At 46.5% G+C, this 25,364-nt stretch overlaps 1 protein-coding gene across 16 annotated transcripts in view; it reads left to right on the forward strand.

Annotated features, from left to right (window-relative positions):
* Window positions 1-25,364, forward strand: part of ADARB1 (adenosine deaminase RNA specific B1) — a 139,898-nt gene that overhangs the window by 79,084 nt on the left and 35,450 nt on the right. For all 16 annotated transcript variants that reach the window (XM_078358775.1, XM_078358773.1, XM_078358778.1 and 13 more), the window contains 3 exons: window positions 15,832-15,906; window positions 19,917-20,851; window positions 24,449-24,563. In XM_078358775.1, the coding sequence (XP_078214901.1) occupies window positions 15,879-15,906; window positions 19,917-20,851; window positions 24,449-24,563 (1,078 nt within the window). In that variant the 5' untranslated portion in view covers window positions 15,832-15,878. The remainder of the gene's footprint in view (window positions 1-15,831; window positions 15,907-19,916; window positions 20,852-24,448; window positions 24,564-25,364) is intronic.

Here is a 25,364-nt window from a genome sequence, read left to right on the forward strand (position 1 = left end):
GTCATGTGCATTGCATTGTGGGTTTTTTTTCCTCAGATGGGTATAATACACCTTTTAAAATGTAATTCTTTGATGAAAACAATGTAGAAGCAAGTTACCGGTTTTAGTTGGCTTCAGTGGCAATATAATTTCAATGATTTTTTTCATCACTCCCGAATTATCCATGCAGTTACTCCCTTCCACAGGGCAAATAATTGACTGTTGACTGTGTGTGAGCCTCAGATGGCTTAGCTTAATCATCAGGAAAATAGGGCTAAAGAATAATGTGCCATTTACATAGTGGCCCAAGCCCCCATCAAGCAGACACTGCCACCCTGGCAGAGGCTGCCAGCATGAGACCTGGGAGAGGCCTGGGAGCCACAGGGCAGGATGCTGGGGAGCAGTTAGTGCCCACACAGGGAGCATTTCCTGCACCCCAGCCATTGCCCAGTGGCTGCTGCTGTAGCCTCATTCACTCACAGCACTGCTGCTAAGTTGATGACCCATGGGAGGGTGGTGAGATGGGAACACGAGCAGTCCTTCACTCTCCACCCCCGATGCTGTCTGAATAGCATCCTGTATTTCCAGATATATTTCTTTCTGAGCGTTTTGTTTATCCCACATGTGATAACATCCTTATCTGTGCTCAGTCGTGTATACACATGTGAAGACCATTGTCCTATTGCAACAGTTCTGAACTGTGTTTCAGTCTGAGGCTGGGCTCCCCATGTTTCCAGGATAGAGGTGAACAGGGTGTGGGGGGCCTTTGTGGAGATAGAGGTCCAGATCTGGAGAGGCCTGCTGCCCCTGAGTACTGCTGGAGGAAAAGCCCTGGGACTCCTGATCTTCACCCTTCACAGAGTGAGCAGAGCCAGCTGGCCATCGGGAGGAAGTAGGCAGCTGCCATGCCAGCCTCCTTCCCTGGTCCCAGCCACAACTCTTACCTTGCAAAGAGAGCAACCCTTTGTGAGATGCAGAGCATGGTAGCACCTGGAGGTGTAGGATAGGATGGCATTTATCCATCCAGCCACCTGTATACCAGTCTATCTATCATCCATCTACTCACTTCAGTCCATCCATCTATCCATCAACCTATCATTCATCTATTCACTCATTCACCCATCCACCCACCTATCTATTGTTCACCTATCCATCCTCCACCCATCTACCCACCCATCCACCATCCATCTGTCCATCTATTCATCCATCTATCTGCACATCTACCCATCACCCATCTATTCATTCATCCACCTATCCATCATCCATTCATCCAGCCATCTATCCATCTATTCATTCACCCACCCACCCACTCTTCCATTAATCCATTGTTTCATTCATCCAACAAGTACCCGTTACAACCATCTGCATGCTGGCACCAGGGGTCTGGACATGCTTAGGGAAGGTGGGGGTAATGGGATGGCAGTAGCAGAGGGCAGCCACAGCTTTCAGGCTTGAGGTTTGTTCTGGAATGGTCCATGAAGAGGGGGTGGATTTATGTGATTTGTTACTGTGCACTATATGTGTAATAGTGGGGAGGGATGTTCCCCAGTGTCTGGTAAGAATGGAAGGCACCATTCTCCAGTAATGTCTGCCAGGAACAGTGGACAGCAGCAGTTATGGATGGAAGGTCCAGATCTCCTGCAACCTGTTGTAATGGCTGTATGTGTACCTTTCACTGCATTTGTGCTGCTGGGCCTCACAGCTCAAGAAAGACCCAGCTGCCTGGGCAGGAGCTTCTCTCAGCTACAGGGTGCATTTCAAGGCTAGCAGATGCACTCCAGGTTAACAGTTGAAATTCTAAGGCACGTGTATAAAAGCAGATTTGTGAAATCACACTTGAAATACTATAGAAATTGGATCCAAAGCAAACCGTAACCGTGCCAGTCCTTATTGTAATTATAAGTGTTAATATTGAAAATAAAGTTTACATGGTTGTCCATTTTTCCCTTTGATTCTAGAAAATTAACTACAATTTTCAAATAAGCAGGAACTTAATTAGGTAGTGTCAAGCAGAGCAAAGTGGACCATCTTTCAAATGCATCGCTGCTGCGTGTGCACTGTGAAGGGCAGAGCACCTTCACGAGGCAGGGTCCTGTGAGAGTTTGTGCTCTCGCGCATCGGCTCTAGCTGTGATTTTGTTGCTGGGTGTCTGCTTCAGCAGTTCATGCAGCTTTCTAAAGCTTGCCGTTGCTTAGGCGTGCTGGGCTGAGGCGGGAAACAAGCGCATGGATCAGTGTGGGTCTGTGTGTGTGAACGTGTATGTACATATATGCATAGGGTGGGGGGCATGGGGGACAGGGACAAGAATGGCTGGGGGCTGTGACCACGTCAGAAGTAAGGGTGATGCTCTGTGGCACAGCTGGCCCTCCAAGTCACTCAGGGACCCACACTTCTTCCATCCTTAAGCTCTGTTCTCTAACAGAAGGTTCTGGAGTCACCTTGACAGTTGCCTCTAGTCCGACAGTAGAAAGCCAAGAAAGAATGCAGAGGAGCAGAATACAGAAACTGTGTGGGTTGTACCAGATACAGTGGCACATGCCACAAGTTGCCCAGCACTCCCATGGGAGGTGAGCCTGTATCCTTGCCCATCACGTCTTCCCAGCTGGTGTCCAGACCTCTGGGTGATCCCTGATCATTGCTTCGTTAGTCTGGCTGTGGCTCTTTGTGGGCCAGCAGCCTGAGAGTCACATAGGGCCAGGGTAACTGCAGTAAAATACACTCATTCAGGAGAGGAGGCGAAGGGCCCAGTCTGGCCCCGTCTGGCCAGCTTCCTGCACCCTGCACAGCAGGGAGCCTCCTTGTTCACCAGACTCACCTGGTTGGGTGGGACTTCCTTGTCCCTTGTTCTCTCAGCCACTGGCTTCATCCTTTGGGGGTTCTTTCTGATCCTTGCCCCCAGATCCCCATCTGAGGAGGGTGTCACTGTAGAACACAATGAGGCAGAATGTGAAAGCAAATGGGAACATCTGGAAATTTTGCTGTAGGCCTTATAAAATATATAATTTGTTAGGTGTAAAATATATATAGTATATGTAGTAGTGATAATAGGATGGAATAAATGCCTCAGATTTGCAAAATTGTTCCAGGGCTTTGGTCCTGTACCGGTAACATCATTTTGTGGCTCTGGGGATTTGGGGAGGGACCTCCCAGATGCCACTGTGCTGCAGTCTCATGGTCAGGGCTGTGTTTCTCCCCACTTCCCCCACCAAAGCACCCTGAGCTGTCATACCCTCCTCATATCCCCACACCCCATGGGTGTCCCTCTGCTTAGCAGTTATTTATTCTGCCTTTATTTGGGCCAGTTGCACAGTCTGCCTGAGACCTGACAGTATGCTAGAATCTACAGGGCATACAGTATTTGGTGTAATATCATGGAAAAGTAATATCAAGTGCTTGTGCTTGGTGGCGGTTGCAGATGAGACTGCAGAGACAGCTTGTGGTGGGTTGGAGTGTGGCTCAGTCTCCCGTGGGTCTGCTCCCTTTCCAGACTGCATGTGGAGTTCTGTATAGAGTAAGGCATATTTATATATGTAGGAGGAAGGCTTCGAATAAAATTTATTTTTTTCTCTTATGGAAGCAGTACATGTTTATTGTAAGAATTAGGAAACATAGATACAAAATAAACTTTATGAAAAAGCAAAGGGGATCATCTGCATTAGTCTGTTCTCACACTGCTAATAAAGACTGAGTGATTTATAAAGGAAAGAGGCTTAATTGACTCACAGTTCCACATGGTTGAGAGGCCTCACAATCATGGCAGAAGACTAAGGAGGAACAAAGGGACGTCTTACATGGAGGGCAGCAATGAGAGAAATAAGAACCAAGCAAAAGGGGAAACTCCTTATGAAAACATCAGATATCATGAGACTTATTCACTACCATGAGAACAGTCTGGGGAAAACTGCACCATGATTCAGTTATCTCCCAGTGGATCCTCCCATAACACATGGGGAATTATGGGAGGTACAATTCAAGAGATTTGGGTGGGGACACAGCCAAACCATATCATCATCCTTGAAGCCAAATATTTGAATGGGAACAAAGCCATAATAATTTTCTTCTAATTCCTAGTACTGGAATTAGATTCAGAAGTGTTTAAGGCTTTGTATTTTGGTGTTGTTATGACCGGGGGCTCAGTAATGCCTGACTTTGCCTTAGAGGGTGATGTAAGCATACAAGAGGGGTGGCTGCATCTCTCCACCTTCATTCCTGGTGCCCAGTGGGAGGTGAATAGGCCCCTTTGCACCTCTTACCACCATAGTCTTCTCCCATGGCAGCTCCTTCTGACTTTTGGGATTGTTTTACCCTCTGGACAGCAACGTGAACAAGGTATATCAGGCCAAGGGGGCTGCTCCCTATGGGAGGCCTGGCTGTGTTCACTTCCAGGAGGCCAGATGGGTGCTGCTCACCATAGAAAGTGACCCTTTTCCCTGGTCCTGAACCAACTCGTCACTTCCATGCTCTGTCACTTTGACAACTATCTCTCTTTGCTTTCTATCGGATGAAAGGAAACTTTTAAAAGTAAATTTATTAAAACCTGTTTGCATTTATTCTTTTATGAATTTTGCTCACATTTTGTCTACTGCTTTTTAAATTGGGTGTCTGTCTTTATATTATCAATCATAGTAGGCTGCTGCGAGCTTGACCACAGAAACATGGTTCTCACTTTCAGGGAGGTCACCATGTTTACCTCCATCAGGGCCATCTGGAAGGGGCTGCCTTCTATCCAAGGCACATGCTCAATGTCCCTCAGATGGAAGGAAAACACATGGTCTTTATCCAGTGAACTCAGGGTACAGGTAACTGAAGAGACTAACCTCCCTTGTTTTTACAGATCCCCGTTGAGCTGGACCAAAGGAGGTGGGAGATCCCTGCCAGGAGCCGCTGCAGTGGGAGGGCTCACGGATGTTCCCATAGCCTCTTCCTGTTTGGTCCTTTTAACTCCCATTGAAAAGAGTGGCTTTCAGCCTTCTCCTTGCTTACTGTCTTGCGTCCTATGTGTGTTCACCTGTTCCATGCACATTTGTAACACTCACCATGCTCCTGATTCAGCTTTGTTCCCTTAGAGTCGCCCCAACACTGCTTTGGCATGATTATGTTGTTAAAATACTTGCAATTGTTTACTTCTGTTTAGTTATCTCAGTGTTAAGTATTGTTAATTAACTATACGCAGAATGTTCTAGATTTTATGTGTTTGGAATTCTTACTAAAAATCTTTCTGGATATGACGTAAACTCATAACATTATGGATTTTTCTTATAAACAAGGTAGAATTTTATTTACCACCTATTTCATTATGGTGAGTGTTCTCCTTACAGAGAGTATAATGAATTTGGTTTTTACTCCTTTTTTGTTTATTTCCACAAGTTGAACTCTGTGTTACTATCCCGTTTTCTGTTAGGGTCATTGTATTGTTAAGTAATCAACTTACACAGAAGGTGTACACCCAGAAGGTTAACGGAAAACAAGTAGAAACATGACTTCGAAAATATATTTCTGTAAGAATTACTGTAATTCTTCTGAGAGTATAACAGCCAGGGTTTTAAAGATCTGCTTTGTAGGGTTTATACTGCAAATAACTTGGCAGGATTAATTGGCCTGCATTTACTTGCTGTAATCAGCACCATCTAGTGTTTTCGTCAGTATAAGTTTTTATAGTGTGGATGAGGCTGGTGATGGCAGCTGCAGCCTGTCTGGAGTTGCTACTGCCATGGCTCCAGCTCCAGCAGCTGGGGCTCTGTGCTACACAGAGCTGGCAGAAGCTAGGAACAGGTGGAAGCCCCACCCCTTCCAAGTTGGAGGGGCAGTAGCCCTGCCATCCTGGGCATAGCTGCAGCCGCCCAGTAGCAGCTGCAGACCCAGGCATCTCTGCACTCACTGGGGCCCAGGAAGCCTGCCCTGTGCCCTCAAGCTCAGAAGTGCCTGCTCCCACTGCCTAGCCTCTCCCCACCCCCAGCGCCTGCTTGAATATCAGAGGAATATTGTGTCCGAGCTCAGGCACTATCACAACCTGGCTGGGTGTGTGTGCACTCAGGGCAGCGCTGACATGCCAGCACCCCGCTGCCTTGGCCCCCTCCAGACTTTGGGTGCTGATGAGCATAAGAGAGAGGCCAATGGGGGGCTGAGCACAGCTCAGCACAGGCCTTGCAGGCACCCCTCAGCAGGAACAGTCTGGGTGTCATGGGCACTGTGGATGGCAGGATAATGGCAGCAGGAGGCGGACAGGCTTCTGGGCAGAAAGGGGAGGGTCCCTGGTGAAACTCCACCTTCAGCCCACAGAGGGCCTGAGGCTGGGGACCAGGCTGCCAGTTCTGCAGACTGGAGTGAGAACGTATGGTGCTTTTCCCAGGCCCATCCATGGCTGCCCATGGAACAATCATCACACACTTTCTCTCCTCTGAAGCCCATGAAAACCCCCCGGACTTAGCCAGACTTGGGCAGAAGATGGGACAACCTGCCTGTGGAGAGACCTACCCACTGCAGGTCTCACTGAGCTGTTCTGTTGCTCAGTGAAGCACCTCTTTGCGTTGCTCAGCCTTCAGTTGTCTGCACACCTCATTCTTCCTGGACACGGGACAAGTACTTGGGACCTGCTGAATGGCAGAGCTGAAACACATCCTTCGCTTGCCACGTTGCAGGCAACGAGAAGAGGAGAGAAGAGCTACAGCCCTTCGGGGAGCCCAGAGCTAGGAGCTCCCTGAGCCAGGGTTGTGACACCCTCTTTGGTGCTCTGCAGTTCCTGTGTTTCCAAGCTTCTGCACCATTGCACTCCCCGGTGCCAAACATGGAAGCTGCTTGTGGTATGCCTGGTCCAGCTGCAGCCTTGCAGGGAGCCAGTGCCTGAGCCAGTGCCTAGAGCTGCCTGCCCTGCCACAGCCAGCATGCCTGGCTGTGCACAGTGGCTGGACCCCTCACACACTTGCTCACACACTCACATACCCCTTGCTACTCTGCGCCTGGCTCCTCTTGGCAGGCATGGGACCCAGGCCAGAAGCATGAGCCAAGTGCAACCTGCCAGGCTGTGTGGGCAGAACAAGCCCACCAGGCCCAAGCAAAACTCAGGCAAAGGTGCCACTGATGACAGAGGTTTCTGTCCAGAAAAATGATCCTCCAAGGATCCTGTGACACTGGACTTTGATTTATCAAACAGACCCACACCTGACTAGGGACGTGGGGAAGCAGGAGCATGCAGGTCTGTCCGCAGAAGCCCCACTCCTTTCTTTAGGGACAGTAGTGATGCTCGTGAGTGCCTCTTTATGTAGGTGCTGTGCGAGTGCTGAATTGCCAGGACCTGCCCCACCTGCATAACCATCACCAAGAAGATGTCTTTATTCACAGCAGCAGACACTCCAGACCCATGCTTGGAGAGCTTGAGGGCAGGAAGCAGGCTCAGCCCCGACTCTCACGCGGTGCCCTTTGCCTGCTCTGCTGACCACAGGCTGGTCAGAGGCTTCCCGCCCAGAGTGACCCAGCAAGGTGTTTCTGTTCCTTAGAAGAGGACAGTAATAGCTGCCTGGGAAAACAGTTGTTAACGGAGGTTATACTAAGCAGATCCCTTTCACATCAACAGTAAGCAATTTAAAGCCCTTTCATTTACAAATGCTTCTGATCTAAGGACTTAGAGATCAGTTCATATGCAATCAAGTTTAGATGTGTTTTGGAGAAAGTGGATACAGCCCACGTGTTCCCAAAAGGCAACAACAGGGCACAGGTAGCAATCCCTGGATGTGATTAGTTAATTGAGGACACCACAGTTGGGAGCATCCACCATCTTCCACACAGGAAGCACCCAGCTGAGAGCAGTGGACAGAGCTCAGGGCCTGGTGGGAAAGGCAGGGTGCTCAGGCCAGCGGGGAGTAAGCGGGGAGGGGTGACCAGGTCTGCACGAGGAGCTGGGAATCGCCCCTACTAGGGGCACTGGCCCTGGGCCCTCGAGGCCAGCAGTGCCCATAGCTCCATCCACAGCTGGAGCCTCGTGCAGTTTCAGCACCAGGGTAGCACACATGTGACCTCCTGGGGGCTGTGGGGCCTATGGGAGTCACACGTGTGAACGTGTTCCGTGGGCCTGCTCAGGGTGATGCTGAGGCAGCACACGTGTGACCACCTGGGGGCTGCTGGGGCCTATGGGAGTCACACATGTGAACATGTGTTCCGTGGGCCTGCTCAGGGTGATGCTGAGGCAGCACACGTGTGACCTCCTGGGGGCTGCTGGGGCCTATGGGAGTCACACGTGTGAACATGTGTCCCGTGGGCCTGCTCAGGGTGATGCTGATACCAGGCAGCAGTGAGTGGGGTGACTGAAGGGAAACTTGGGGCACATCTGGCCTTCCGTGCTCTGCCACACTTGTCCCCATGCTTGCTGTGTTTGGTTTGGGGCCGTTGGCCCTGCTGCTGTAGACTGAGTTGGTCTGTCCCATGCTGCCTTAGCCAGGTTCGCTCAGCACAGTCAACTTGGGCTGTGTGATTTTTTTGCTGATCCCTCAACCAGTGACAACTAGTGTACATGTGAACAGTTGCCATCCAGTTGGTGCCTTTTGGTAAAAATTACAGATTAATAATAAATGAAAAAAGTTCATGCTTTTTCTCTCTGGTGAAGACCAACACATGGCCCTATTTTGAAGTGCAGCCAAAAGGAAGGAAAACCGAAGCTGCAGAGCCACTGCTACATGGCAGTTGCCATCTAGGATGTGTAGGTGTCTCAGGATGTTATGGCACTCAGGATTGTAGTGTGTATTTTTAGGAAACAGCTGTAGCAGCCAAGTGAAGACTCTGGATGCGGGGAGAACAGCTGTTGCATGTGTCCACAGGGCCTGAAGTAGGCCATAAAAGCCAAATGTGCCCTGTGTTGGCACAAGTACTGGAGGCTGCCAGGGAAAAGCTGGGGTTGGAGGAGCTCAGTGTACAGCATGCCTGTGGGGTCAAGCATGGGTCCCTGGGTGGAGGAGTGAAGGTGACTAAGCCTTCCCACCCATGTAGGCCTCACAGCCCACTGGAAGAGGCACGTCACAAACAGGGAGACCAGTTGTGGATTGCACTGTGTGTGGAGAGAGAGGGAAGGGAGCACTGGGGTGGGTAGGGGCTGTGTGAGCTGGACTTGAGCAGGAGGAGATGGGGTCTGATGAAGCCTGCGCAAGGACACGGCAAGAAGGCAGCAGGGAAGCACCCCAGGAAGTTGGAGAGGCTCTGAGGGGGCATGGTAAAGGGCTGACGATGAAGGGCAGTGGCCTTGAGCACATGGGCATGTGTTAGAGGACATTTTTTATTTGTAACGACAGCCCTGGCTGCTGCAAGGAAGGGGCTGTCAGGGTCAAGAGAAGGCAGAGAGGCTCCTGCACAAGCTGAGTGGTAACAGCAGGGCAGAGGCAGACAGGCTGATGTGTTTCGCCCAAGTGTAGAAGAAGAGCTGGTGACATGGGGTGTGAGGTAAGAGGAGAGGGAGAACCATGTGGACTCCAGGTGTCTGGCCTTAGCGCCTGCTGCATGCAGTGCAGTGAGGTGACAAGACTTACATACATGTGCATTAGTACACCTGCTGCCTGGGGTGGTCAGGTGAATAAAGAGTTGGCATTTGTCGAAACTGAAAACGCCTCACTCGAGGCCCCCTGGAGTGCCCAGTCCTCACCAGGCCCACCCCTGCTTAGTCACCCTAGAGCTTCTCCTTCTGGGCCAGCCTACTGCTGTCTGTGCTGTTGGCATGTGGTTCTTCCATGATGCATTCCCTTTAATGAAGGAAGAGCTAGACCCACAGTTTGGTGAAGTTGCTGACTAAACAACTGAGGCGCAAGGTGCCCTGACTGATACCTCTACATGTTTCTTTCTGTCATGTGTCCTTGACACAGTTTCCACTTCTGTTTCAGTAGATTCCTATTCTCATCAATATTTCCCACTTAATATGATAACTGTTGTACATTGTTATGCCTATTTTAATTATCTCCTTTTGCATTGCACTAGAAAAAATGCATTTGCTGAAAGTTCAGTACAAATCTTCCTTGCTCTGTGTACAAGATCTGTATCTTGTTCAGTGTGTACAAAATCTCTATAAAGATTCACTTAGCATTGACATATTAGTGACATTAAGGAAAAATAAGTAAGTAAAAAATAAAAGATTCACTTAGCAGCAGATTGCAGGGAGGATTTCCTAGAAGGTAAAACAGTTCACTGAAAATATCATCAATTGAATATTTTGGAACAGTTTAGTGATGTTTTTGACTTAGATAATACTGAAAGCAATATATATATATATATAGTTTATACCTGTAGTTGCAATGTAAGTATCTATAAAAAGATATGAAGAATAATAGAAGAACCATTTACCTACCCCCAGTATAAAACATGTAACACTGCCAATTGGATCGTGTTCGCTGAAATCAAAAGCGGTAAGGACGCTGTGAAGGAACAGCCTTGTTTGCTCCAGCTTGGTCTTCCAGGTGGTAACCCAGCGTCTGGTCTTGTTTATTAAAAAGCTCGCTCGCATGTCCCTGATTTAAGATGCCACCTTTACCAGATATTCTATGTCTGGATGTGTTGTGTCTGACTCTGGGTTTTTCTTCCATCACATTGATCCTCTTCGCCCGTGAGCCATGCTGTGTTGCTTTAAGCACTGAGGCTCTTCATTTCTAGTAGGAGGACTAAGCCACAGACTGTTCCTTTGGTTCAGAGTTTTCCTGAGTATTTTAGCCTGTTTATTCTTTTCATGTAAACATTAGAATCAGGTTGTCTAGTTCCATTTAAAAAAAAAAAAAGTTGGGGCCCAGCACGGTGGCTTACACCTGTAATCTCAACACTGGGAGGCCGAGGAGGCCAGATCACCTGAGGTCAAGAGTTCAAGACCAGCCTGATCAACATGAGGAAATCTCATCTCTACTAAAAATGCAAAATTAGCCAGACATGGTGGCACATGCCTGTAATCCCAGCTACTCAGGATGCTGACGCATGAGACTTGCTTGAACCCAGGAGGTAGAAGTTGTGGTGAGCTGAGGTCGTGCCATTGTACTCCAGCCTAGACAACAAGAGGGGAACTCCATCTCAAAAAAAAAAAAAAAGTTGGATTTGTACCTGGAACCAAGTGAAACTGAAGTCGCAGGTGTTCTGCGGCCAAGTTCAATGCCCTTCCACACTTACCACCTCCCGGTTCTGCTTTTCTTCTTACTGCATTACAGGGCATCCTGAGAAATGACGAGGTTGTTCTGAATATTGCTTATCAAATAAAGCTTTTTTAAAATTGGCCATTCTTGGAATTTTGTTCCATAGGGGATGTTTGATAGGGTTTTAATTCTTCTTTGTTTGTAGTTCAGGTCATAGAGGTTCTTTTAAAAAGGGAAGAAAAAAAATCGCTATGTGAGATGTGCTGACGTGCTTGCCTGTGCTGTTTTGCTTTGTTTGACAACCTTTGGTAGAAGAGCTGGCATTTTTCAAAGCTGCAAACGTTGGCTTCTGCTCTGCAAGAGATTTCCAGCTCCCATTCCTAATGTGGGAGGTACCTGCAGGTACTCACCTGCCACCACACGCGGCATGACTATTTTCTACTGTGAGACATTTTCCATGTCCTTTTAAAAGAATTTTAATATCTGAGGGCAAGAAAACAAGGTGAACTGTATGAATTAGGGGAACTACGTGAGCTGGGCTCACTCCAGTGCCTCAGCACTTTTATTGTTCTTGTAAAAAAGCTTGTTTTTCCTGGTCCTAGATATCTGAGAGAAGTCAGGCTTTCCAAGCAAACCAATTATTGATTCATTATATATAAGAATTTAGCCTTTTGAGTATCTTCTGCCTATTATTAATAAGCTTTTTATTTTGAAGGCTGGTTGCAATGACTCACGCCTGTAATCCCAGCACTTTGGGAGGCCAAGGCGGGTGGATCACCTGAGGTCAGGAGTTCAAGACCAGCCTGATCAACATGGTGAAACCCTGTCTCTACTAAAAATACAAAAATCAGCCGGACATGATGGTATGTGCCTGTCATCCCAGCTATTTGGGAGGCTAAGGCAGGCAGCTTGAACCTGGGAGGTGGCGGTTGCAGTGAGCCGAGATAGTGTCACTGTGCTCCAGCCTGGGTGACAGAGTGAGACTCTCAAATAAATAAATAACTTTTTATTTTGAGATAATATAGATTCACATGTAGTTGTAAGAAATAATGCTTCAATGAACATAACCTTCATTTCTCTGGGAAAAATGCTCAGGATTACAATTGCTGAGTCATGTGGTAGTTGCATGTTTTACTTTTAAGAACCTGCCAAACTACTTTCCAGAGTAGCTATCCCATTTTACATTTCTGCCAGCAGTCTATAAGAGATCCCCTTTCTCCACAGCCTCATCTTCACTTGGGGCTGTCACTATTTTTGAAGCAACACAGTGTTTTATAGCCCTTCTTGGAGGCGTGCAGCAGTTACCTCCCTGTGGTTCCCAGCGGCATTTCCCTCGTGACTGGAGAGCCTGAGCATCTTTTTATGTGTTCATTTTCCATTCATAGATCCTCTTCATGTCTTTTGCCCATTTTCTAATTGGATTGTTTATTTTACTGTTGAGCTTTGATAATTTCTTATATATTCTATTTGTTGGATATATATTTTTCAAATATTTTCTCCCAGTCTGCAGCTTGTTTTTCATCTTTTTAACAGGGACGTTTTCAGAGCAAAAGTTTTCAATTTCCAGTTTATCAGTTGTTTATTTTGTGGATTGTGCTTTTGGTATTAAGTCTAAGAACTCTGTGCCCAGCCCTACATCCTGAGGGTTTTCTCCTGTGACTTTCTACAAGTTTCATAGTTTTATGTTTTGCATTTAAGCCCATAGTCTATTTTGAGTTAAATTTTGAGTTAGATAGGAGACCTGGATTGAGGTCCACTTTTTTTGATCTCTAATTGCTCCAATAAGGCTGTTCCTCCTACACTGAATTGCTTTTGCACCTTTGCTGAAGACCAGTGTCCATGTTTGTGCTGGTCTGTGAGGGGCTCTTGTGGTCTCCTTGTCTACCTCTTGCCAACACTGTCCTGCCTTGATGATTGGAGCTTTGTAGTAAATGCTGAGGTCAGCTAGACCGATTACTCCCATTTTGTTCTTTTTCTATGACAATTCTACCATCTGTGTCATCTCCGAGTTGGCATCTGTTGATTGTTATTTTTTCATTTAGTTTGTTTTCTCTGTTTCTCTTGTGACAGTGATTTTTTACTGGAACCTGTTCACGTGATATTCTGAGACTCTAAGTCTTACTCAGACCTTCCATTTTGGCTGACTTTCTCATACACCACGTGTCAGAGGAAGCGGGGAGGCCGTCCCGTTACTGCTGGATGGGGGCTAAGTTCAAGTTCCCCACTGGGTTCCCCGGATACCTCTTGTGAGAGGGCCTCATCACTGCTCCATTTGGAGCCTGCACTGGCAGCACGGGGTAGCCTTATTTCCACCAGGTGTGATGACAGTCCAGGTCCCCACACAGTCTCCCATGGCTCTGGATTGTGGTGTGGGAAGGGAAGGGGTTGTTAGTGCTGGCGGAAGTGAAAATTGAGGCTCGCCACTCAGCCTTGTCTGACACCACCTCAACAAGGGGACTCTGGGGTCGTCCTTACAGCCTGGCATGGGTGGGGCATGGTCAAGGTTTTTTCTTTTGTGTTAGAAGAAACAATTTTTTTTTTTTTTTTTGCTGGCTGGAAGAAAGCAATTCTTGTCTAAAAAATTTTCTGTCTTGCTGGGCTACCTCTTTCCTGGTCCTTTGGCCAAAGAGAGCTGCTTTCTTTGAGGCTTTTTCTGTGTTTTGTTTTTCCCTATGCCTGCTGATGTTTCTGGGTTCTGGCTTTTTCAGCTCTATGTTGGGAAAATGAACCAAAAGTAAAATGCAGGGTTGCTTCTCAGGTCCTGAGGCCCCCTGGCTTGTCAGCTTTCTGTACATCTCTCAGTCTTTTTATGTGTGTTTTATGTGTAATATCCAAGGTTTTTAGAAGTATTTAATGGGAGGAAGAAAGACAAGGACTCCATCTTCTCACTGAGGAAGTTCCTTTGCCTATTTAAAAGCAGTTTCAGCCAATAAGAACAGAGCTATTTGGACAGGCTTATTTGTTGTTTCTCCAGTTTCTAGTTTGTGTTTTCAGAAGCACTTTGCGATCGCTTTGCCTGTGTAACGTCAGTGTTCTCACTCTTCCTGTTTCCCCATCTTCATGGTATGCTCAGCCAGACCTCTGGTCCAAAGCTCAGTTTCGTGAGCATGTCCCCATTTTTCTGGCCTGATCCCTCCAGCCAGGAGGCTCCTGGGAGTACCACTGAGGGCTTCCGCCTTGCCTGCAGGGGTCTTGCCCTCTGTGCCTACATCTTACCTCCCATTCTAGACCTCAACCCAGTCACTTTGTATCAGTCCTTCCATAATGGAAATATTAAAACATTTACAAATACAGAATTTGTCTGAACCTTGCATGCCCATCACCACCATCAGTAATTACCAACCAGGGCTCATTGGTTGGTTCCCTCTACACCTCATCTCTTTCTCACCACACTGAATTCTTTTGAAGTAAATCCTAGATAGTGTCCTTTCATTTGTAAATACTTCAGTATATGTCACGAAAAGAGAACTACCATTTCTACACCTAAAATAATTCATTGTAATTCCTTAATGTAATCAGCTATTCAGGCAATATTTACATTTAAATTTCAGAATCTGATTTAGGTTCTTGTATCTAGCACAAGTGCTTTGCAACATAATAGATTCTCAGAAAATATATCTTGAAATAATTAATGACTATAAAATAATAATGCTTTTAAAACTATCTGGGAAACTTTCTTGATTAAAGGATTCTAAAAATAAACTCATTTAACTTTTAGAAACAAATTTGCCTGAAATATAGTGAGGTTGACAGTTATTAACAAATGATTTTATAAAAAACTGTATATGTAATATATGGTTTTAGATATATGATATTTGATGTAGATATATAAGATACATGCATGTTTTAGTACATTTTAGTCATTTAGGAGAAATGAATTTGCCTTTTAGTGATTTGTAATAGGTTTTATTTGTATACAAAGTAACGTGGTTATAAAATTTGCAAATCTTCTTTTTCCTCGATTGCAATTTGATGATATTCTTTATTGTAGATCATGTATTAATACAGTCTTACAAAATATATCTAAAATATTTAAAAAGGAAACTCTTAAATTTATTTTAATAACTAGAAATTGTGATACTTGTTCTTTGAGGATTTCCTGTGGCTTCTCCTGCCAACAAAATAGTACTTACATGTAGCTAGGAAATTAGATTGGATTTTAACAGTGATATGCACTTGAGTTTTGTTGCATGAGGAGCGACTCAAGGTGAGAGAGAAGTAGCCAAGTGAGAAGCTATGGATGCTGGTTCTGCTATGTGGCTTTAGTTTACAGCTAGAAGCCAAAAGTCTACCCAGAGTAAAGGTAGATGATAAGTATGTGGGCGCCCTTCTGAGGCCTGTTGTCATCTGTTGTGGTGTGTTGTGTCCTTAGTCCTCCCGCATCAAATGTCTTTCCAGGGTGCAGGCATCAGTGCCTTTGTCCCTAGTTCAGCTGTCTTCACGGCCATCCATTGCCTGGAATCAAACTACCCTCCTCAGAGTGGTGCGAGGTCTCTGGGCACCAGCCCTAAACCTCCCCTGCCTGGACCAGATCCCACCCTGTCGTCCTTCCATGTGGGAGAATCCACACCAGAAGTCCTTTGCTCTACTGGAAGCCGCCAAGGAGGGGTGTTTTGTACCAGATGGCAGATCTGACTTCTCTAACAAGACCTAGTTCTTATTTTATGATTTCTTCCTTTAATTTGTAATCATGTCATAATTATTTCCTTAGAGTAGACTTCATGTTACTTACAGGCGCCCTAAATGTCATTTTCTTACTGTCTTTCAGACAGAAACCGTCTCCGCCAGTCAAGACACCCTCAGAAGTATTTTGCCATGGACGTAGAAGATGAAGAAAACATGAGTAAGATCTGGCCTGTCACATAGAGTCAGAGAGCTACTTTATGTTAACATTTTGGTATTTTTGTGAATGTATTCCGTGAGACCAGTGTGGGGAATGTGTTTATTCCCATAATCTGTTCTCCTGACAGCAGCATGTTTTTAAACGTTGGGATGTTCTCTGCAGTAGGTCCGTATGTGCTGCAGACATCTTCCCTGCAGCTGAATGTCTGGGTTTTTCCTTCCTTGCTATCGTCATGGGGCGTCACTGTTCCCCCTGGAACAGGCTTCTGGGTCTATCTCATGAAACCCCACTGTTTCATGTGGAATCACATCATGGTGCGCCTCTCAGAATAATGCTCGAATATGCACACGTGCAAATCGAAGATAAACGTCTGAGGTCAATTTAAGTACCTCGTCCTCTGCAGTAACAGTACAGAAATATTTCCCTTCAAATCCAGTGGGTTCTCCCTATATTTTGAGGGAAGGGGGTCACATGTGTCTGTTGATCTAAAGTTCCCAAAGGTACTAACGAGAGCTGGGACTGGTGTGGGCCTCCTCCTTCCATGCTGTTTTCTCTGGGGCCAGGGGGTTGAGGGGGATGAGGGAAAGTCTCTGGGGTGTATCAGCATTTCCTCTCTGTGTTTTCTTCCATGAAAAGTTCAGTGAAGGTACCTACCTCTTCTAGTTCATCTTCAGTCCCAGAAAACAGGTTTAAATGCTTCCACAGAAGTTGGGACAGTTTAGCAGAGAAAGTAAAACAAAGGCATAGTTGCTGTAGCTAATACAAATATCCGTGTTTACCTTCTTGTCTCAAGGGATAACGTGCAGCCGTAAATGATGAGTGACATGTCACTGAGAGGGATTATTGAGCATTAGAACTTAGCTCAGCACCTCTCCCTTTGACTTCACACAAAACCCATTCCAAGATCCTGGGGTCTTGGAATCGCTCTTGTGTACCGCGTAGAACCCAAACCGTGATCCAGTGAAGCGTTTCTGGGTGATATTGCTGCCCCTTGGGTGTGCTGTGGGTGCTGTGGAGGGGGCTGGGTCTCAACTCTGCAGAAAGTACACCAAGTGTTGGCTTTGCCTGAAGTCAGCCATCGGGGGTGTGAGGGTGAGACCACCTCCTGCAGCGCTGCCCGGGAACCATGGGACCCACGTGCTCACCTCACTTCTGCTGATGTGTGCGCAGCCCGAGGCTGCTGCTGATTGTTTCTCAGGTTTTCTTTCTCATCGATCCTGCTCTTCAGATCTTTTAAAAAAACAGCTTTATGTTTTTACTGGGCAACTCAACTCACCATTTCCAATTTTGCCGCAACTTTTAAGAGAGAGGTTTTGCCCATACTCCTCATTTGAGAAAATGTGGCCTGTGCTTGGCCCACACAGTGGCCCGGTGAAGGAGTGTGTGCAGGGGTCCCCAGGGTCTCTGTGTCAGGACTGTGGCCTGTAGCCCACAGCTGCAGCCACCTCACATAGAGGCTTCATGATTATGTAGCTTCTAGAACTATCCCCAAACTGACACTGCCATAACTTAACACGATGAAGAAACGTCCCAAATAATTTTTCTGGAAAGATAAACTCACGGTCTAGTGCTAAAACCTGGAAATGGTGGTCCTGCATTGTTGTCATGTTGAAGGCAACGCAAAGCCCTGTTAGGATCGGTACTCACATCTGTGAAATGCAGTAGCATGAGACCGAAACAGAAGGCATCTGTTTAAGAAGAGCTGTGAACGTGGGCATCTTTCTCTAGCTGTGGTGTTTTCCTTCATCACGCTAGCATTTTCAGTGACAATGAGGGTAATTTCAGTATACTCCTGAAGTGAATAACAATTTAGAATGTATGTAATCTGTGTTAACCGAAAGTGTATTCTTCTCAGGATTATTTGTCAGTCCAATAGTAATTTTTATTTCTGAAAGGAAAGCATTTGGTTATTTCAGAGGTTCTATTTGATTAAATGCATGTCCAGATACATTTATAATCATTTTATTTTTGATACTGATAGTTGTGTAGCAACCAAGTCAAAATGTAAGCAGCGATCTAGTATGTCATGTTCTTGCTCAGTTTATTAATCTTGGAATTCCATCTTGACTCTACTTTTTTTTGACCTTTGTTCCCTTTGAGCACCGAAAGGAGTAACCTATCGAGCTTTTGCTGGAGGATGTTATAAATGAAAATTTAATGTCCATTCCATCAGCTTTGTCAACTGGGAGAAGTGTGTGTGTGTGAGGATCATTTTGGAGAAATGACATCTGTAGAGAAAGTTCTAAATCTCTTAGCCTCTGCCACTGAGCAGCATCAGTTTCCCATGGGCTGTGTCTAAACCAGGTTCTCATGCTCTACAGCCTTGGCTGAATGATGACAGCCCTGGAAACAGAGATGTCTAACCTCAAAGACTGGCTGCCAAGGGCTAGGACTTGGTCCCTTTAAACCTTCCCACGGATGAAGCTGATGAACATTTTCACAACTTTTTCAGTTTGCTTAACGTATTGAGAATCTACTTTTATATGTGTAGTAGAAATAGGCCCTAAAGCCACCATATGGGGCACTTGTAAATTGGTTTACAATTTTAGCAATATTTTGGTTACTTAAAATATTTTTTATAGATTTTTGAAAATGAGCTGTAGGGTCTTTAACTTTAATTCACATTGTAACTTTGCAGGGCACTGTGGCCCTCACCCCAGGCTCCATGTGACAGCTGCCCAGCCATGATGGAAAGGAATTATTTATTCTTCTCTTTTTTAAAAGCTTGATGAACACTTTTTATTCCTCGTTTTAAAATTTAAAAAATTATGTTTATTTTGCCATGTAATTTTAGAATTCTAAAATTATATTTGAAATCTAAAATACCTTTAAAAGGATAAACAAATTATTCTGGAAATTCATCAAATAATTCTTCTATAAAAGACAAAATCAACAGAGGGTGTATTTATGAAGTTAGGAAGTCGTAGCCTGCACACAGCTACAATTTTATAGCTTGTTCCATATACTTTTCCTATCATGGAATGGTATTAGGATTCAGATTTAATCAGCCCCACGTATAATGTTCTCATTTTTAAATAGACACTAGAACTAAAACCATATCCTCCAAACACAACAACCAAAAGCCGTAATACTTCACGCAATTACAGAAGCAGCCTTTAAATACTTGTTCATAAACTAAATCAAATAACTGCATTTATGACTGAATATTTTAAACCTGAAAAACTAATTATCTTGTGAATTCATGTTTTTAAATAGTTTTTGCTTCTGAGAGACACTGCAATTTAAAACCCTTAGAAAGCACGAGGGCGAACAGTGAAAAGGAGGAAAATACTAAAATAAATATACATTCATCCACGTATTGATATTAAATTGTCATTTCATTAGACTTGTTAATGTCAGCTCTTTATGGGTTAATTTATCATCCCACAGTTTGATAAGACTGAAAAAGTATCTCTAGGCCGGGCGTGGTGGCTCAAGCCTGTAATCCCAGCACTTTGGGAGGCCGAGGCGGGTGGATCACAAGGTCAAAAGATCGAGACCATCTTGGTCAACCTGGTGAAACCCCGTCTCTACTAAAAATACAAAAAATTAGCTGGGCATGGTGGCGCGTGCCTGTAATCCCAGCTACTCGGGAGGCTGAGGCAGGAGAATTGCCTGAACCCAGGAGGCGGACGTTGCGGTGAGCTGAGATCACGCCATTGCACTCCAGCCTGGGCAACAAGAGCGAAACTCCGTCTCAAAAAAAAAAAAAAAGTATCTCTAGATACTTCAGTATATTCTCAGGAAAAAAATTATTTGAAGATTTTATTTTTTAAAGCAAAAGCAGTTGGTGACACTAAATAGAAATGGCAAGTGTCAAATGACTTGTTTAGTTGAGGCCAGTAGTTCTTTAGCTAAATGTATAACTCTTCATGAATACATCCAGGAATAAAATTTATAAGCACACATCACTTAACCAGTTACAAAGAGAGCTAAAGGAATCTATAAATTTTGCATTTACAAGATCCTGCAACGAAGGCGTTGTAAGTTACTCTTTCTGGGCACCACAGGTTCCAGCAGCACTGATGTTAAGGAAAACCGCAATCTGGACAACGTGTCCCCCAAGGATGGTGGCGTGCCTGGGCCTGGCGAGGGCTCTCAGCTCTCCAATGGGGGTGGTGGTGGCCCCAGCAGAAAGCGGGCCCTGGAGGAGGGCAGCAATGGCCATCCCAAGTACCGCCTGAAGAGGAGGAGGAAAATGCCGGGGCCCGTCCTACCCAAGAACGCCCTGATGCAGCTGAACGAGATCAAGCCTGGCTTGCAGTACACGCTCCTGTCCCAGACTGGGCCCGTGCACGCGCCTCTGTTTGTCATGTCTGTAGAAGTGAATGGCCAGGTTTTTGAGGGCTCTGGTCCCACAAAGAAAAAGGCAAAACTCCATGCTGCTGAGAAGGCTTTGAGGTCTTTCGTTCAATTTCCTAACGCCTCTGAGGCCCACCTGGCCATGGGGAGGACCCTGTCTGTCAACACAGACTTTACATCTGACCAGGCCGACTTCCCTGACACGCTCTTCAATGGTTTTGAAACTCCTGACAAGGCGGAGCCTCCCTTTTACGTGGGCTCCAATGGGGATGACTCCTTCAGTTCCAGTGGGGACCTCAGCTTGTCAGCCTCCCCGGTGCCTGCCAGCCTCGCCCAGCCTCCCCTCCCTGTCCCACCGCCATTCCCACCCCCAAGTGGGAAGAATCCCGTGATGATCTTGAATGAACTTCGCCCAGGGCTCAAATATGATTTCCTCTCCGAGAGTGGAGAGAGCCATGCCAAGAGCTTCGTCATGTCTGTGGTCGTGGATGGTCAGTTCTTTGAAGGCTCGGGGAGAAACAAGAAGCTTGCCAAGGCCCGGGCTGCACAGTCTGCCCTGGCAACCATTTTTAACTTGCGTTTGGATCAGACGCCGTCTCGCCAGCCTATTCCCAGTGAGGGTCTTCAGTTGCATTTACCGCAGGTGAGGAACTGTGCTGCTGCTTGAAAGCATGTGGTGGTTGCTCTTGGTGATGCTTCTAGACAGCGTTTCGTTTACATAGTTACTATTGACTTTCCACCTTGACATCACTCTGTCCCCACCAGGAGGAGTTTCTGGTAAGTCTGGCCGCTGAGGCAGCCTTTCCTTGATTTCGATGGTCATGTGGTGACTGAGGAGCCGTCTGTATCCTAGTGCACGCTGGGTCCGTCACAGTGCAAGGCAGGACACCTGAGCCCCGTCCACCAGGGCAGTGTTTACAGCACTATCCATGACTTCCTTCCTGTTAGGCAACCCCCACGTGGCCCTCATCCCACAGCAAGCCTTTAGCAGGAGAGAGGGAAGATGAGCCCAGTCTTTGAAACTTTGCCCCCAGTTCAGCAGCATTTTCCTTCAAAGATCTCGTCCAGGAATCTCACATTCAAGATAAGTGGCACCAGCCGGTCAATAGCTGAAAACCCAAGTCTGGGTCCGGATGGCAGCCTCTGGGCTCCCACATGACTGGCTGCTGGCTGTTCACTGTTCCTAAGCTGAGGAGCCCAGGGAGGCAGAGGATGAGCCAGCACAGCGGTGAGCACCTATCAGAGGGCGCAAGGAGGGAGGGCCTCCAGCAACTGGTCTCGGGACTGCCAGTTGCCTGAGGGTCTCTACTTTGAATTTTCTACATGAGGTCTATGAGGACTTCCCCGCTTGCCTGGCTGGAGGTGGGCAGCCACTCTTCCATTTGACCTTCTCCTCCCTCCCCCAGCCCAGTGAAATCAGGATGAAGGAAGGGGAAGTTCCAGGGTGGGCTCAGATTGGCTTACATGAAAGACAAAAAGTAAACGAGAAAATAGCGTTGAGTTCTCATCTCTAAATCCTATAACTCTCTGATTATGTTTTGCTTCTCTTCTTGGAAATCCAAAATTCTTCTGGCCTATTGCAAAAATTATTCTTTTGACCCTCTATTTATTCATTTATTCCTTTGTATCAGAGTCTTCTTCACTTTGAAGGTAACACGTATACATTTGTGGCTTGTATTCTCCTGGAAGAATCCAAGTATCTTATAGTTTCTTTTTGCTGTTGGATATAATTAGAATAATCTCTGTGCAGTTGTAGTCTGAGATGCCCAGGAGTTCTACTTTAAAGGAAGGAAATTTATTTCATTTTGCCTGAGGCAGCCAAATACAACAGTAGTTTAAAATAATATATTCAAGGTATTTCACTGATTTTTTTTTTAACGAACCAAATACTTGCATCTGTTATTAACCTCTTGTCAACAGTGTTCATAAGAATTATTAGTCCATTTGTACTTTTTCAAATCAGTGGTGCGAGATCCCATGTGATTTTTTATTTTCAGGGTTACTGTTTGCTAAAATATTATAGCCTGAGTTCAAAGTATTGTCTGATGTGACTTGTCTTCCCTTAGTATTGACAGAGTGGCATATAAGACCATTGAAATGACATCAAATGCCGTGAATTCCATATGTCTGGGCCTTGAGAGTGTAGACTGGGAGCACCTTAGGGGATGCAGATAGAAGCGCCAGTATAGACATCGGCCCTGCCTCCCTGGCTTGGCTGTGTGCCTGCAGTGACTTCTGTGTGGAGCAGGACCAGAGCCCCTGTCTTGGGAAGTCTGGAGGGGCATGGGAGGGGTGCAGGTGGGCAGGGCCATCTCAGCCCCCAAGGCCACTTTCCTCTGGGCTCTGCAGGGGATGAACGCCAGGTTCTAGACCTCATGTTCAGAACCACCAGGGATGAGGGGATGGAGCTGCACTTCTAGTCTCTGCTACAGTGGACCCTGCCACCCTTGTGTCTTTGGAGCCCCCAGGATAGCTCAGGAATGCGACATGTGTTCCTCCTAGGACGATGGTGGCCCTCCCAGAGCCAGACATCCTTATGACTTTGTTGCTGGGCTCTATTGTCTTTCAACAGGAAATTTCAAAGTGTGCGTTCTAGGGTGGATGGAAAAACTTCACTCTTTCTAGAGTAATCCTTGAAGGACATAGGTCAGACATCCCTGCATGTCATTGCAGGTAAATGGTGCTGTCTGGGACTGTGTGGCATGGGTTTAACTCTTAAGAGTGTGTTATTTTTGTTCTTATATCTGCCTCCCAAATTAAGAGGGGAGTCCTTCACTAACCATATAGGGTGAAACCAGTAATCCCCTCAAGGAGAGCCGAGCCCTGCCCATGTGCCTAACGCAGGCATCAGCCCCAGCACCAGACCTTCCACCTGAGGCTTCCGGAACTCACTCTAGTTACATTTCTTCGCCTTTCTTTGAAAATTTGGAGATTCGCCTAATCTTATATGAAACAGAAATGTTTATTTCCTCTGTCTTATCCCTAATCTTCTTACGACTTTTTCTTCTCTGTAAATTCTCATGCATTGCCCTTTCCCTCTGGCACCCTGGCCACGTGCTGTGTTTCTGCCGCAGCCTCAGTTCGTTGCATCTGCTCACGCATGCAATGCAGAGGCCACTGGCTGTGGGTGCATGAATCCTTGCCACCAAAGCCTCTGTCCATTCTCCACATGTCTTGTCTTGAACACTGTCCTCTGGGACTCACTGGTGCAATGATAAGAGAAAAACATCCTGACAGCTGTCTTTTCTGTTCACTTTGGAAATACTTTATTAAGGATCCACCTGGGGATGCTGGGTTTTCCTAATGGTCATTTGATTTTCCAGACAAGTGTGATATTGATGGGACATGAGTTGAAACCGGCTCTTAACACGCACCTCCCAGCAGACATCATTTCCCCAAGTGCCATGGGCTCATTATATCCAAGATAAACCAAATCCATCAGACCATGTACAGAATCCAACAAATATGTCCGTTCTCAGAAGCACTTTCATAAAGGTGGTTGAGCATATACCCGTGCAGGTGTCCCGAGCGTCTAAATGCTCTCCCTCCCCGTGCTATCCTTTGGCACATGATTATATTATATATTGTGCAGTCTGAGCGAGTGAGCAGAGCCAGAGTGCATTTGTGTGGAGAGGCTGGAATGACTGAGAAGCCCCTCAGTGCCCCTTTGAGGGAGGTCCTGTGCGCAGCCTGTGGCTTCTTTCACTGGATCACATCTCCAAGCTGCTCCTTGCTCTTGCCTGTGACACTGCACATCATCCTGGGCTGTGCTCCCAGCCACGTGTGGCCCCAGGACTGACTGAGCCACACCATGTGTGCATGTGAGAGAGGGCAAGGGGGGGCGGTGGGAGCACCATGCTGCGCGGACGTAGGTATGGGCAGGTGGCCCTGAGCAAGCAGTCTTGTCTCTGTTTGCCTCAGTTTCCTCCTGAGGGCTGGGATGCCCCGCTGTGAAGATTGGAGGGGTGTTCGCTTGTGGCACTCACACTCTACACTGACCCCACATGGGTGTAGTGAAGGACCCAGCTACAGCCTGGCAGGATCCTGGGGTATCTGTTTCCAAGGAATGTTCTGGAAGAAACATACACACATACTTGTTTGCCAGATTTACTGGTGTGGTTTTCCAGATAAGAAGCAGCCTGTGCCACTCCATAAGGGAGAGTCCATGTAGGCCTTCAGAGAGTGAGCCCTGCTCCCAGGTACACCTGGCCCCTAACCTGCATCTGTGCTTCCCACACAGGTTTTAGCTGATGCTGTCTCACGCCTGGTCCTGGGTAAGTTCGGTGACCTGACAGACAACTTCTCTTCCCCTCACGCTCGCAGAAAAGTGCTGGCTGGAGTTGTCATGACGACAGGTAACCATCTTGGTATCGTATGGAACTGACTGTTTTCATGTTTGACAAATGCGAAGTGTTCTCAATCGAGAAAAACCACTGTGACATACCGTTGGGAGACGGTTTCTTCTTTGCTTCTTCAAAATGTCTGCCAAATGCAAGTTTAGGAACTGCATTTATGAACTCGTTTCCCAAAACGTTCATCTTTTTAACCTAAGTTTGTTTTATTTGGAGAAAGCATGCTGTATTAATTTTTTATTTCCGTCATCTTCATCCTGTGAATGGCCTCACTCTGCTCTGGCAGATGGCGGGGGCTGACTACTTCTCGCTTTCTTTGAAAGTAGAGCCTATCTATTATATTAGTTAATTCTAACGATGCCAGAGAAGTTCCTGTGTGACTTCTTCTGGGGAGGGAGAAAGCTCTAGCAAGAGTAGAAAATCTGTGGGGAAAAAAACACAATTTAGAATGATAGAAAAAACCCTATTAAATTCATCTAAAAGTTCTCAGTAGCAAAAGGAATCCCTGAATTCTTTTCCCACATCCCGGGAGTGAGAACACGCAGCAGCATCTCTCTGTGGGTAACTCCTAGAAAAGGAAGCCACATCCTCAGCCAGTGCCTGGCTCCTCGGGTTAGAGCAGGACTCAGGGAGAGGACCCCTGTCATGTGGGGCCGCCTCTGTGCCCAGCATCTGCTCAGCCCAGCCTGGACAGCCGGATGCAGGAAGCAGGCCCTAGAGATCAGGGAGGGAGCTGGGGACAGTTTCTCTGTCTACATTCATACACCAGCCCAGAAGAAACTCCCAGTTCTCGGTATGTGACTG

This window comes from Callithrix jacchus, chromosome 21, assembly GCF_049354715.1.
Source record: "Callithrix jacchus isolate 240 chromosome 21, calJac240_pri, whole genome shotgun sequence".
In the NCBI taxonomy this organism is placed as follows: Eukaryota; Metazoa; Chordata; class Mammalia; order Primates; family Cebidae; genus Callithrix; species Callithrix jacchus.